At 39.3% G+C, this 15,824-nt stretch overlaps 1 protein-coding gene across 2 annotated transcripts in view; it reads left to right on the forward strand.

Moving 5' to 3' along the window:
- LOC309553742 (protein unc-13 homolog C-like) overlaps positions 1-15,824 on the forward strand; it is a 621,348-nt gene that overhangs the window by 590,602 nt on the left and 14,922 nt on the right. For both annotated transcript variants that reach the window (XM_082255119.1, XM_082255120.1), the window contains one exon: positions 13,866-13,958. In XM_082255119.1, the coding sequence (XP_082111245.1) occupies positions 13,866-13,958 (93 nt within the window). The remainder of the gene's footprint in view (positions 1-13,865; positions 13,959-15,824) is intronic.

Below are 15,824 nucleotides of genomic sequence, written 5' to 3' on the forward strand. Positions count from 1 at the left end.
CCCCAAAGGTTTTTGATTAAATAGCGGAATAGAAAATATGATCCCAAAAAAGTGTATGTATATCACACGTACACAACCACACTAGGCCCCAATTACTATTGTTTGTACCCCTAAAAGGCTAGGAGTAGGGGGAGTATGGAACAGGCAGCACCCTCAAACCTTCAGAAGTATGAGATGAACCCCAACAACTTGGAAAGGTGGATCTCTCTCACACGTACCAACACAGACTATCCCCCAATTTAACTGATCCCCAAAGGTTTTTGATTAAATAGCGGAATAGAAAATATGATCCCAAAAAAGTGTATGTATATCACACGTACACAACCACACTAGGCCCCAATTACTATTGTTTGTACCCCTAAAAGGCTAGATGAGGAGTAGGGGGAGTATGGAACAGGCAGCACCCTCAAACCTTCAGAAGTATGAGATTGTGTTCACTGTACCCCACAAAGATTGAGTTCACTGCACCCCACAATGATTGTGTTCACTGCACCCCACAAAGATTGTGTTCACTGCACCTCACAAAGATTGTGTTCACTGTACCCCCCAAAGATTGTGTTCACTGCACCCCACAAAGATTCTGTTCACTGTACCCCACAAAGATTGTGTTCACTGCACCCCAAAAAGATTGTGTTCACTGCACCCCAAAAAGGATGTTGTTCACTGCACCCCAAAAAGGATGTTGTTCACTCCACCCCAAAAAGATTGTGTTCACTGCACCCCACAAAGATTGTGTTCACTGCACCCCAAAAAGATTGTGTTCACTGCACCCCAAAAATGATTTTGTTCACTGCACCCCAAAAAGGATTTTGTTCACTGCACCCCAAAAAGGATGTTGTTCACTCCACCCCAAAAAGATTGTGTTCACTGCACCCCAAAAAGATTGTGTTCACTGCACCCCACAAAGGATTTTGTTCACTGCACCCCAAAAAGATTGTGTTCACTGCACCCCAAAAAGGATGTTGTTCACTGCACCCCAAAAAGGATTTTGTTCACTGCACCCCAAAAAGATTGTGTTCACTGCACCCCACAAAGGATTTTGTTCACTGCACCCCACAAAGATTGTGTTCACTGCACACCAAAAAGGATTGTGTTCACTGCACCCCAAAAAGATTTTGTTCACTGCACCCCAAAAAGATTGTGTTCACTGCAGCCCAAAAAGATTGTGTTCACTGCAGCCCAAAAAGATTGTGTTCACTGCAGCCCAAAAAGATTGTGTTCACTGCAGCTCACACACAGAAAAATGGATGTGGATCACTGACACCTGCCTATCTCCAATCCCACACCACACAGCAATATCGATTGTAGTTTGTAGAACACAGTTTCCCTAAAATTCAGCAGACTCTGTCCCTAACAGGATTGAGAAGAGATCGTAGATCAGGATTGAGTGCAGATTCACCCCACCCCCCACACAGCAATATCGATTGTAGTTTGTAGAAGACACTGACCCTATAATTCAGCAGACTCTATCCCTAAAATGCCTACAACTCGCCCTGCCTAAACACTCCGACCTGTCCCTCAATTCTATCCGGACACAAATGTTTTTTTCCTGCCTATCTTTCCCTAATCAGCAGCCAGCACGTTGATGTGTGCTCTGTCCCTGAATCTAAGCAGCATAATGACGCCGCTGCGGCTGCCTCGAACTTATAAAGACTTGGTCACATGCTTCAGACGGCCAATCACAGCTACTGAGACATTTGCAGGCATGGCTGGGATGGCTTAAGGCACACCAGTTAAACGATTGTTGATTGGCTGTTGAAAGCCCGCCATGAAAAGAGCGCCAAAGCATGCAAAACCCGGAAATAAAACGACCGAACACGGATTTTTACCCGAACATACAGTAAAGTGTCCGTGTCCGTGTTCGGGTACAAAAAATCCAATTATTCGGTACGAACACGAATAATACAGTCCGTGTTCGCTCAACACTATTCCTGATATGTATAACTTATTTCCTAATTCTATTAACAAAATAAACAACATAGCTGCCTACTTTGTTCATTTCTGATAAAAAATGTTTACCAACTATACCTAATATACTAATGGCATGGCTCTATATCTAGACCAGGCAATTTTATAGACCTTCTCAGTGCAGAGAGTAAAAAAATAATATCAAAACATTCTCCATTTTACTTTCCTATTTGGATTTTTATCAGACTTTAAATTTATGATGTTTGAAAGCTGACCTGTTGCCAACCCAATATATCTAAAAGTATATTTCTTACGCAGAACTATTGTGTGGTATGAGTTCCAGTGATGTGTATTGTATTGAAATTATATAAACATATTAGTATATGTATTGTGTATTGTATTGTATTGAAATAATTTGCAGTTTCCCCTATTGATAGCCAAGGCAGGACAGCGAGGGAGTGTTGGTGACTACTGCATACAGAAGCACCTTTCAGATAGAGCACCCTGTCTCTGATTACATTTACAAAGCATGTAGTGTTACTTATCCCTCCACCATACCACTACCTGTGTTACCACTCTGAACTTGAACAGAAATGGAAGACAAAAGTAAAAGAATTAACATGGAGATTAATTTTTAAGCAAAAGAAATATTATAGGTGCATCAAATGGCATTTTCTAGATGGTCATATTCCATCTTTCGTGCTCATTTATCTCTCCCATCTCTGCCAATAAAGTATAACTATAGGCAAAACATTTTTTTTAGTTTTGGATAAAGGGAAGAGAAATTAGGAGCCCTGTTATTTTTTATTGCTGTCTGTACCCTGTTAGGAAGATTCATCCTCTTTTTGTCCTGTTTACTATTATCATTGAAAGTGAAAGTAAAATAGAATCCCGCATTTTGGGTTGTCCCCAAAAAAGTAATGGCCGGGATACCTTTCAATAGGGACACTCCTTCTGGTGACTTGGGGGTCCCTAAGGAATTCCCTTAATTTTTGGCTATGGGACAGAAAGTGAAGGACACAGGACACAATAGGACAAAGATGGTGAAAAATAACCCTCCCTTACTATATCCAAAATAAAAAAAATAAAAAAACAGTTGTGCCCATAGTTTTACTTTAACTAAAGCTGGGTGTCAAACTAAACTGAAATTCAAGAATTGGTTCTTTTAGCTCACAGCTAAAAGCTAAAGGGGTTGTAAAGGTTCAAATTAAAAAAAATAATAAAAAATAACAAACATGTTACACTTGCCTGCTCTGTGTAAGGGTTTTGCACACAGAGCAGCCCCGCTCCTCCTCTTCTGGGGGCCCCGCTGGCACTCCTGGCTCCTTGTCTTCATTAGGTGCTCCCATGGAGAGTTGCTTTCTATAAGGGCACCTGTGCGGGCGTGCTCCCGAGTCCCGCTGCTGCGTCCATGGACACAGACACCCGGACTCTTGCCCGCCCTGCTCCCGTGTCATCACTGGATTTGGATCACAGCAGCAATGGCTCCCGCTGCTATCAATCTATCGAATGAGGACAGAGACAGTCCCAAGGGGGGGGGGGGGCTCTGGGGGCAGCGGCAGCAAAGAAGGTTTTTTATCCTAATACAGAAAACACATGAAGGTGAAAAACTATGAGACTTTACAATCCCTTTACCTCTATATAATTCTATTACACTTGGTAATCTAACTATAAGAACTCTTCTCCGTTGTGTTATTTGACATGATGGGCCAAGTATTGGGCTGGAAGCTTCAGCTGCTGCATTCAGATAAGGGTTACAATAGATGATCTAACTTCAGGTAATGGACTGCCTTTTATGGGAGGGATTCTTTATTTTCTTTTGGCTTTGTGTTATAGCAGGACATAAAAGAGAGGTTATCTGGAAGCAGAACAACCCTTTGAATAATGAGGTCTGAAAAATGTTTTAAAATATTTTCATCCTTTGCCTATGGGTTTACCTAAAAAGTAAAAATGCATAATTTCTTACTTTCTTAAATTGTTTTATATTCTATTACTAGTTGCCAAAGGACAGATCTCTTGTTCCGGTGCTCTCACCTAAAAGTAATTGTGTAGTTCTCCTAAAGACTCCTAGAATCATTTCCCTATAGCTCCTTCCTATTATATGTAAATTTCTGACCCACGGTCATCTTTTGGAAATGGAAATCATTTAAAAATACAAGCAAAATTTAAACCTTAACAATATTTTTATCATCTCTATTTTAAACTTGCCAAAACCTCTGTAGGATTCTGGTCATTTGTAAAGTTCTTCCAAAGTATGCTGTGCTAAGGAATAACTGTAAGCTAGAATAACCTGCTCATACCCGCAGTAGCCTCCAAAATCTTCTAATCACAACCAAACCTCAGGCTGTTCCGACAGGCAAAGTTTCCATATATTCTGATACTTCTGAACCTTCCACTATACTACCTTTTGAATATTCCTATTGGCCAGTGAAACTGCCCATCATAGTGATGTACTAGTATGAATGTGCAGTGGTAGCATAGCTGAAAATCAGACTGTTCTGACAGAGAAAGCTCTGAAACTGCCTGGTGAGATTAGGCGAAAGATGCACCTAATATCTGCAGCAGCAAAAAAAGGGGAATTGGTCTGGAGACATCTGTAGACCACCTCCATCCCGAAACAATCAAAGAAAAAGAGAATTGGCCCGTGGGACTTTATGTGAGGTGGGTACATGTGACTGGAAATAACAAGAAATAAGGGTAATTGAAAAAATAATAATCTTTATTACAAAGAATGACATCAGAGTTGTGCGCTTCCACCTGCTGACCAGACCTTTTTCTGATATTTGTTGTTTACAAGTAAAAATCTTGAGAAAAACGCCATATTTTTTTACTTTCTGCTATAAAACATTCCAAATAATAAAATCTTTTTAAAAATTTAATTTGTTTATCAGTTTAGGCCAATTTGTATTCTGCTACATATTTTTGGTAAAACAAATCCCAAAAAGCATATTTTAATGGGTTTTCACAAAAGTTATAGCGTTTACAAACTACGGGATAGATTTTTGGACTTTTTATTTTATTTTTTTTAATATTAGTAATGGCGGCGATATGCAATTTTTAGCGGGACTGCGACATTGCAGTGGGCAGATCAGACCCCTAACTGACATTTTTGACACTTTTTGGGGACCAGTAACATTATTACAGCAATCAGTGCTGCATAATATGCACTGTTACTATATAAATGACACTGGCAGGGAAGGGGTAAATACTGGGGGGTGATCAAAGGGGTTAAATGTATGCCTGTATGCTTACTGACTGTGTAGGGGGGAGGGGGTTGTGTGACAGGCACAGACAGATAGCGCTTTCAGCTTAGCTGAAACTGCAGATCTGTACCTGCCTGTCTGAGAGAAGATCTGCCTGCTTTGTTTACATAAGCAGGCGGGTCTTCTCTCGGTTTCCCGGAGGATCGCGGGAGGGCAGCGGCAATCACCACCGCTTCTCCCGCGGCCTGCCTGCCTCCTCTCGCTGTTCCCCTGAAACCACATGCACTCCAGTCACGCAGTACTACGTGACTGGACACAGCCGAGCCGCCCTGCCGCAGTAATATTACGGTGGGCGGTCGGCAAAAAAAAAAAAAATACACTTTAATGAATTTTAAAAAAAGCCTAATATACAGTTGTGTTTAAAATTATTCAACCCCCACTGAAATTGATTGTTTTGGCCAGTTTGACACTGATTTTGATCATTCAGTCATCCTGCTTACAATTAAATCAAAGAGGCACGTGTAGGTCAGACAAATATAACATAACATTTATAATGAAATAACCACAAATGTCTTTTCTGTGCTCACATCATTATCAGTTTTATTCAACCCCCAAGTGACATTCAATCTTAGTACTTAGTACAACATCCTTTTACAGTTATAACAGCTTTTAAACGTGAAGCATAGCTTGACACAAGTGTCTTGCAGCGATCTACGGGTATCTTTGCCCATTCGTCATGGGCAAAAGCCTCCAGTTCAGTCACATTCTTAGGCTTGTGCACTGCAACTGCTTTCTTTAAGTCCCACCAGAGGTTCTCAATCGGATTTAAGTCTGGTGACTGTGATGGCCACTCAAAAATGTTCCAGCCTTTAATCTGCAACCATGCTCTAGTGGACTTGGAGGTATGCTTGGAATCATTGTCCTGTTGAAAGGTCCAACGTTTCCCAAGCCTCAGGTTTGTGACGGACTGCATCACATTGTCATCCAATATCTCCTGGTACTGAAGAGAATTCATGGTACCTTGCACACGCTGAAGCTTCCCTGTACCTGCAGAAGCAAAATAGCCCCAAAGCATGAATGACCCCCCGCCATGCTTCACAGTAGGCAAGGTGTTCTTTTCTTCATAGGCCTTGTTCTTCCTCCTCCAAACATAGCGTTGATCCATGGGCCCAAACAGTTCTAATTTTGTTTCATCAGTCCACAGAACACTATCTAAAAACTTCTGTGGTTTGTCCACATGACTTTTGGCATACTGCAGTCGACTCTTCTTATTCTTTGGAGACAGCAAGGGGGTGCACCTGGGAGTTCTGGCATGGAGGCCTTCATTACGCAGTGTGCGCCGTATTGTCTGAGCAGAAACTTTAGTACCCACATCTGACACATCTTTTCTCAGTTCCTCAGCAGTCACATGGGGACTTTTCTTCACTCTACGCTTCAGGTAGCGCACAGCAGTCGAAGTCAGCATCTTCTTTCTGCCACGACCAGGTAGCGTTTCAACAGTGCCCTTTGCCTTGAATTTGTGAATGATGCTTCCTATGGTGTCTCTTGGTATGTTTAACATCTTTGCAATCTTCTTATAGCCATTGCCCTTCCTGTGAAGAGTAATCGCCTCTTCTCTTGTCTTCCTGGACCATTCTCTTGACTTCACCATGTTTGTAACCACACCAGTAAATGTCTAGAAGGAGCTGAGTATCACAGTCATTTTAAAGCTGCCTAATTGGTGCTTATTAGGCTTTATTGCTGCTCCCTCACATCCAAAGGTGTTTTCAATACCTGATTGAAAAGACTTCAATGAACCTCTGTTCTTCAGAGTGGTAGTCTTTAAGGGGTTGAATAATTGTGTCAATGAAGAATTCACAAAAGAAACATTTACTACTGTATTACAAAACCAATTGATGTCATTTTAGTTGCATATGGTTCTTTAAGAAGTCCTTGTAGGATTTCATTCTGAATACAATTACAAATGTACACTAAATTCCCTAAAACCCTTTACAGCATTGGGGGTTGAATAATTTTGAACACAACTGTATACCCCAATTGTTTGGTATAATATGAAAGATGATGTTACACAAAGTAAATAGATACCTAACATGTCGTGTAAACATCCCTTGCAATAATAATACAGCGTGACAGGTCATCTTTATGGGGAGATCTGGGGTCTACCTACCACTATCTATTTTATCCTGACATACAGTATATTTTCCTGTGTAGAAACAATAAACCAACAAGAAAATCTGGGCAAATGTAAAAAGAATCATTTTACAAACATATTCTAGAGGAGAAAAATGTGACTCCAAAAAAAACCCCTGGGCACCAAAATTTGTGAACTGATCGAAACTTGGTATCACACACATTGAGAATAAGTATGGATTACCAGTTTGATTTGGTTAGTTAGTGGAGTGCCTAAGTTACATGACTGCAGTTTTGTAAGGAGTTAAGTCCAGAAAGCCTGGTCAAAACCTACTCTATTTTGTTACTATAAATAGATAGATAATAGATAAAAAATAGCAATAGCTGGGATAGTTCTTATATAATGCTGGGCATTTGAATATCGTACCCTTGATCATTAAAGGGACACTAAGGGGGAGAGTTACTAAAACTGGAGCACTCAGAATCATGTGCAGCTGTGCATGGTGACCAATTAGTTTTTAACTTCAGCTTGTTCGATTAAGCTTTGACAAGAAGCCCTCGTTCACATTGAACGCAGCTTTGAAATTGTGCGACTTTATCTGAATTCACACAATTTCAAAGTCTCATTTCAGCCATTTTTCAATGAATTCCATGGGGTCATGACCCTCCACCTTTTCCGGCAAGCCCACAATCCGAATGTTGTTTTGTCTAAGATGGTTTTTCAATATCATCTGTCCTATCACTTATAGCATTAGCCAATCTGGTCATGGGGCCAGACTCACTAATCAGAGGGGGCAGCTTGTCCTCAACGTCACTGATGCAACCCTCCACCACAGTCACATTTTCTGGGAGTTATGTCGCAGCAGTGACACCTCCTCTGTAAGCCCCCCCCCCCCCCCCAGCCACTCCTTGACAGAATTCACAGATGCTGTACACTGATGAACAGCCTTTAGGATTTGGCTCAGCATAGGTTGAGTTTCTCCCTCTGTTAAGTCTGCAGAGTCTGCATTGTGAGTATCGTCAGGAGGTTATGCAAAGTCAGCCTCAGCTCCTGAGTCCAGCCCCAGGCCCTGCACTAAGTCACTATCCTCTTCCATCTTCTCATGAGCTCCTGACCCCTGGGCACCAGAAAGCTTCTGGACATAATAAAGCATGTCTTTAGGGGCATCCTTGTGATTGCTCTTACCCGCTCTGCTGCCTTGCTCTTTCATTTTATCAGAGCCTCATGGTGTTCCCTTCTGCAGTGCTGCGGCTGCGCCATGTTGGGACTCCAAGGCCACCCCGTCCTCCTTGCCTTTGCGAGTTATCATTGTGTGCAGCGATGCAAGAGAGGTATCGCCATAATCCTTTAGGGTGAGCAGAGTATTCTGCTGTCAAATACACCCGGATTGAATGCCGGAGGAAGGATCGGTGACATGATTTTCAGGGCGAGCTCCATGTAGCAGGTCAGCTCACATGCCGAGTACAGCTACGCCCCGTTTGTCTAATTTAGATATGAGTTTCTAAGCTACACAAGCAGCTAGCCAGAAAATTTATAATATCAAATATAAAGATATTTTAACATACTATTAATAGGAAAAAAAATAATTTTTGACTGGAGTTTCTCTTTAATATTTCTGTAATATCTGTTTAATCAAAATCAGAGAAGACAGCTTATTTATTGTCATATTGCTAAATTATAATCTACATTTCCAAATGTTTCTTTAGCTAGTTAATTCACTGAGTAATTATGGTATTTCTAAACGTATTTGTATTATGTAAATTTTAAATTATCTACAAAAAAATAGCTGTAATTAGCACAAAGTATTTATATATTCCGTTTTATATTTTGTTTTCTGATAATAGCACTGGAAAGTGTTCTACTGGCTCAGTTATTGCCAAGGCATTAAAATAATGCATGTCGTTCCAAGTTGTACAACTGTGCCACATGTTTTCTGCCCAAGTGAAACAACTTTATTATAGGAAACAGTTATATATAAAAGTACTCTGTAAATCTTATACACCAATTATACATGCATAAATAAATAATAAATCATATGAAACCACACATAAAAATGCATGAACTTTGATCACTTTTGGGCAAGAACTGAGGATACACAATGAGACTTTTTTATGTTTTATTTCATGGGATTTATTACTTATTTATGCACGTATAATTGGCATATAAGAATGTTGGAACATACAATTATATACAATTCTTTTCATTTTTTTTGGTATCAGTTATGTTGCAACAGCTCCCAATGTAAAATAATAGGTAAGGGAATAACTCGGACACGGGATTTATATTAGTGAGATTTTAGGAAACAGCTCAAGGGCACCAAAAAAGGAAAGTTATATTTGTGTCTATTACATTTCAAGTAGAACTTGTAATAATTTAGTTTTTACAAAATACCTTTTCCTCTCAGTAAAATGCTGCTTCCTGTGCTAACAATTCAATACTTTATGCTACCTTAGCTTAGCAACATTAGCACCCCTTAACACATGTGTCTCACACCAAATCGCAGAGTAAAGTTGACCATATACATAAAGAAATCCACAGGTTCCTCCATCCATGGTTGCATGCAAACAGCATGGATGTATGAATCTCCTTCTGCCAGCTATTGCCTATTCCAGCAGGCACAGGAGCCAGCTGTCAGAATACTAAAGCTGAATGTGGGAGATACACAAAAAGTGACTTAATCTGATTGGCTGCTGTCGCTGTTTAGCTAGCTTTTTTCTGCCTTGCTGTTTTTATTTCTTAAACAAAATGTGCCAATTCACCTTTGGCCACCCCAAGAAAAGGGGTGTGTTATGGTGGTCATACATGCTCCAGTTTTTTCATCTAATTGATGATCAAAATGATTGACTCTGCAAACAATCAAATATCCATAACTTCCCTTACGATCATCTTAGACTCAATTTTGATTAAATTCGAAACTGAGTCGATTGGCCAGGATGGAACCTTTTTGATCATTTGCAAAGATTGGCAGCATTATGATACTTTGGTCATAAAAACAATCATGTTTTGAGTGATCAGATTATGAGATTGCGTGCTGGAAACAGAGATGGAATCAAAGATTTATGATTGTAAGTTATGATTATATCTCAACTACCAATCAAAATCCACTTTCCCACGTGTGGCATAGTGATAGAATGGGTTGCTGATTTGTGACAGTGGATTTTAAAACGAATTCTGTCACCAAGGAAAAAATACTTTGACATGTAGCAACTTACTATTCAAATTAGGCAAAATATTTTACCTAGTGTCCAGAATAATGTAATAGTATATTCAGTTTATCTATGACCCTTTTCTGTATGTAGTATTTTACTATGACACTGGAAATCTATATAGAATTTACCAAAATATGTTTATTTTCCTCTTTTGCTGTTAAAACATTGTTATATAGATTCACAGATAACATATCTGCTTTGTGCCTGCACTGACGTTTTCAACATTGGGTGATTTTGGTGCAGCCATTGTATTTCACAGGTGGTATCACTGTGGTTTTTTGGAACTAACCCATGACTGCTAGAAAACGTTACAATTTAGTCATTGCTCACTGGCTTTGCTGATACAGCAATACAGTGCAGAGTAGTTTCATGCTGCATAATACAAGAATGCAACATGGTTTATTAGCTCACTGGGGAAAAAAGAGACAGTTAATAAAGAAAATATTTTGTATGATCCAGTATAGGGGTTTTGCAGCTTCACACAACATTCTATTTATAGTCATGTCTTTTGTTCATGTTTCCAGATTCTACACAATCTTTTTTCACTGTTGCATAAATATATGATAGGTAATCATTTTTTCAATTTACAATAGACAGGCTAAAAGCTACTTTATATTATATTGCTTTTAGTACTCTTGTGCTTGAAGTACAGCCTCTCGCTGTAGCTCGCCCCACCCCCCAGCCCCAGCTTATACTTACCTGAGCCCGATATCGATCCAGCACTGTGCTCCCTCCACTCTTTCCCTCCTCTCTCTTCCTTCTCACAGGGCAGCTTCTGCTGTCAATCAAATATTTTGATAAGGGAGCGGGGACAGGGCCAAGCCCCACTGTCTGTGTCTATAGACGCAGGCATCGATGCTCTGGAGCAAGCCCTCATGAGCGCCCCATAAGAATCAGCTTCCTGTGGGGGCATTCATTGAGGAGAAGGAGCCAGGAGCACCGGCCGGGACCAGAGAAGAGGAGGTTTGGGGCTTCTCTATGCAAAGCCATTGCACAAAGCAGATGAGAATGACATGTCTTTTAGTTTAAAAAATATATATCCTTTAGAATCACTTAAAGATATAATTGAAAGATCTACCCCCTCATGTGGACTGTTTTCCCAGTTGGGCATATCATATAACTTCTCCACAAATACTAATAAAAACTGTCAGATATTGAGACTCTCTCCTTATCCACAGCTCCATAAATCTAAAGACACTCTGGGGGAGATTTAATAAAACTGATGCACACAGAATCTGGTGCAGCTGTGCATGTTAACCAATCAGCTTCTAACTTCAGCTTGTTCAATGAGGCTTTGACAATAAAACCTGGAAGCTGATTGGTTTCTATGTAGAACTGAACCAGATTTTGCACTCTCCAGCTTTAGTAAATCTCCCCCTCTGTCACCAGCTTAAAAAAACTGAAATTAAAAGCACAGAAAAATGAATTGCTTTAAATGATTATTAATAGCATTTTTATTTGTATTACCTTGCAACATTCCTCCTAAGGCCTCATACACACAGGGCATTGGATTTTCTACCCTGAACGCCTTTAATTCCTGGCAGGAAAAAGTGTCAAGGTTTTTAATGGATTCCAGGGCCAGAATATTATATTATACTGCCCATTGGAATGCATTGGGCATATCTAACATATATACGCGTTTAGGAGCATCAAACCTAAAAATTCCTATCCTGAACATGCTGGTGATGTTTTTCTTCAGCCTGTAAATGCTCCTCTTCTAATATGCCTGTAAACGCTTATGTATGCATGGACATACAGGCTAACAGAGGTGCTTTTATAGGCTGGAAAAAAGTCAAACACCTGTAAAAGCAGCATTTTTAAGTCCTGTGTACATGAGGCCTAACTAGAAAACTTGACTATTTCACAAAGGTCAACTCCCTAGCACATGCCCCTTCCTCCTTGCACATCATAGCTCTCTCTTCCTCTAGGAGTAGCTAATTAATGTCTGCCAGCCAAGCATTATAACTCTTTCCGTCACCTTCCTACAAAAATCTTTATGTAGTTGTTGGGGGAGGGGAGGAGAGGAATACTATAGAATGTAACTTGGATGACATCTCTGAGTCTGCTGGGGCTGCTGACATCACATCCAAGATGGCATCTCCCAGCACCAGTCTCGTGACTTTTGGATGTCTACACAAGTTAGGAGTTACATAATATGCCTAAACTAAGTTAAATGCACATATAAACATATGGGAAGATTGTTTTTGCAATAAACAGACAGGTTCTTTTTAAATGAAAAAATAAATCAAAATCTGTTAAGCAAAGCATGGAGAGTGGTGAAAAATACAGCCAAAATGTAGTAGTTTAGTGGTCAATTTATTAAAGACAATTTGCTAAAATACATTAACATACAAGTTCTCAGAAGGTGTCTTAGTTCAGAAGTGGCAGTGATCAAAACAAAGATCCTTGCTGATGGGTGGAACTGCTTTGGCAGAAGGACCTCTAGCTTGGTACTGCATGGAGAGAGCCCTGCAGGTGTCTGCAGAGGGAAACAATGATACTGTGCCAAGCTTAGTCCTTTCTAGGTATGGCATAACAGGTTGAGAACCATTATTACCCATTTAGTTTTAGATGATTCATATTTAGACATTCAGACTACCTCTGCCACACTGAGAAAATTGTTATGTATATCATTCCTTGGATGTTTATTTTGCAGGATTATTCTTTATTTGATTGATATTTCATTTTATTTTTTTTTTTTTTGTTTCCCTCCTCTCTCCCTTACCCAATAACCATAACATTTTGATTTACCTTGTTCAAAAGCAATTAAAAAAAATGCTTATCATCCCTACATCTATGCTTGACTTACTCCCTCTCACAGGACCAAGCACAGAACCTAAAGCCAAATTACATGTGCTATGTTTTAGGGTATTCTTGGCATATATCTCCGAGTGAACTATGCACTGGACTGCAGTAAAACACCATGATGAAAAATGTATGCTTAAGATAGGTCTGATATTAATATTAGAAAGGTTTTCTACAACTTTGATGATATACTTTGATAAAGCCTTTACATCCAACTCAGGGCCAGTCTTGCAATATTTCATATGGGTCTTGGATTGAGTCCTGGGTCATGGACAAAGTAGGTAGGAATCAGAAATAACATGCTGAATCCTTCCAATGTATATTTAAATAAAGCAAGAATTTTACTGTCAAGGATTAAAAGTATTTAGAGGGAAGGGTGGCATGACTAATACTGTACACTGGCAAAATCACCCAGCCTACAAAACTATTTCCTAAAGCGGCCTCTTGTATTAAAAGATAAAAATGACCTTTCTATATTACAAGGAGGGTGAGAAACAGAGAAGAAATCTAAACTTGTAACTGACAAAGCCTTGTCCTTATATTATATCCAGTTACAGGCTATGATCTTTACTGGTTTATCGCCCTGACCTTTTCACTTATGCCTTTCAGGCCTTTCCTCAGAAAGCTCTGTTGGAGAAATTTCAGTTCAAGTGGATATCTTCACTCATCCTGGGAATGGTGAACATAAGATTACAGTAAAAGGTAAGCTGGAAACAAAATTCTCTATGGCAACCCAACCTTCAGAATTATTTTTCTGGTAGCAGCGGGTTGGAGCTTTGTTTCTCCATGACACTTTGCATCCACCACATGCTAGATTTTCAGTAAACATCCACATTTCAAAAATGTTTGTCTTGTTCTGTTATCCTTCATTTGAAGTACATCCTTCTTATAAGCAAAAAAGTCTGAGCCAAACAGACCTAAAAAGCGGACTTTATGGGCACATCATAAGATAGACAGTAACCAAAGATAAAAATTGAAAACTTTATTAAATTCATAAAAGGCAACAAGTATAGTTAAAGGACCTTTAATCAGACATCTCTTCAGTCGAGTATTTTTGTATCTCCATATGTATTGATACATGATGTATACGGCACCACTACTTTGCTAAAATGTACTAACAGCTCATATTGAGGGATATCCCTTCGGTTTTAATTATACTTGTTGCCTTTTATGAATTTAATAAAGTATTACATTTTTATCTTTAGTTTACTGTCTATCTTATGATGTGCCCGTAAAGTCCGCTTTTTAGGTCTGTTTGGCTCAGACTTTTTTGTTTTTCTGCCCCTTTTTGGATTATGGCACGCTTTTGGTAGCTTACCTATTTCTCTACATCCTTCTTATCTACTAGAGCAATTTTTACATTTCAGATATGGGCCTATTGATTAGCAGTGATGTTGCAATTAGGCAAAGCTAAACTCTGAGGAATTGAAAAAAATTACCTTGTAGTGAGGCGCATCTTTTCATTTTATTCTTCCTTTCATTTGAGCAGTCCCCAAAGATTCTCTTTGGCAGTTTGTCTGACAATTGCAGCTGTGATGTCATCACATACAATGTAGGACCAAGAGTCTGGCAGAGTAAGTGAGGATGCTGAAAGCCTCTCCAGAGAGAAGAGGTAAATGCTTGCTGCTGAGGGAGTGAAGAATGGGGTAAGTATAAATCCTCCTTCTTGGTACCCTAGGAAAAAATTAGCATTTAACCCATTTAATACAGTGCAGGAGGAGCCCCACTACAAGAGTAGTTTTTTCATTTCCCCGGAGTACAGCTATAAAAAAAAGCAAGGCTTTTTCTCTGCAAAATTGCCTTGAAAAAATATTTTATTTTCTATGCAATTTTTAAACAAAAGATGTGACAAAATAAAAGTGGAACAACAAGTTATCTTTTAATAAAAATTGCACATTTTATTTTATAACCACTTACCGACCGCCAGCAGTACATATATTGTGACAGGTCGGCTCTATTATGCGAAACAACTTACCTGTACATCGTTTCGTGCAATAGCCAGCGGGGCCAACCGCTGTTCTGTCAGAGATGAACACAGGGATTTTGTGTTCCTGCTATTTAGGAACATGGATCTCTGTGTTCATCTAGTCAGTCCATTCCCCTAGGGACACACTTAACCCTTTTATTGCCCCTGGTGTTAATCCCTTCCCTGCCAGTGTCATTAGTATAGTAAAGGTGCCTATTCATAGCACTGATTACTGTAGTAATGTCACTGGTTCCCTTAAAAGTGTCAAAAGTGTCATTTAGGTGTCCGATCTGCAATGTCGCAGTCCCGCTAAAAATCGCTGATCTTTGCCAATGCTAGTAAAAAATATATAAATAAATAAAAATGCCATAAATCTATTCCCTAGTTTGTAGACGCAATAACATTTGTGCAAGCCAATCAATATACACCTATTATTACATTTTTTTTTTTATGTAGCAGAATACATATTGCCCTAAATTGATGAAGCAATTTGATTTTTTACATTTTTTTATTGGATATATTTTATAGCAGAAAGTAAAATATATTGTTTGTTTTTTCAAAACTGTTGGTCTTTTTTTGTTTCTAGCGCAAAAAAATAAAAA

Source organism: Pelophylax lessonae (assembly GCF_965119305.1).
Source record: "Pelophylax lessonae genome assembly, chromosome: 4".
In the NCBI taxonomy this organism is placed as follows: Eukaryota; Metazoa; Chordata; class Amphibia; order Anura; family Ranidae; genus Pelophylax; species Pelophylax lessonae.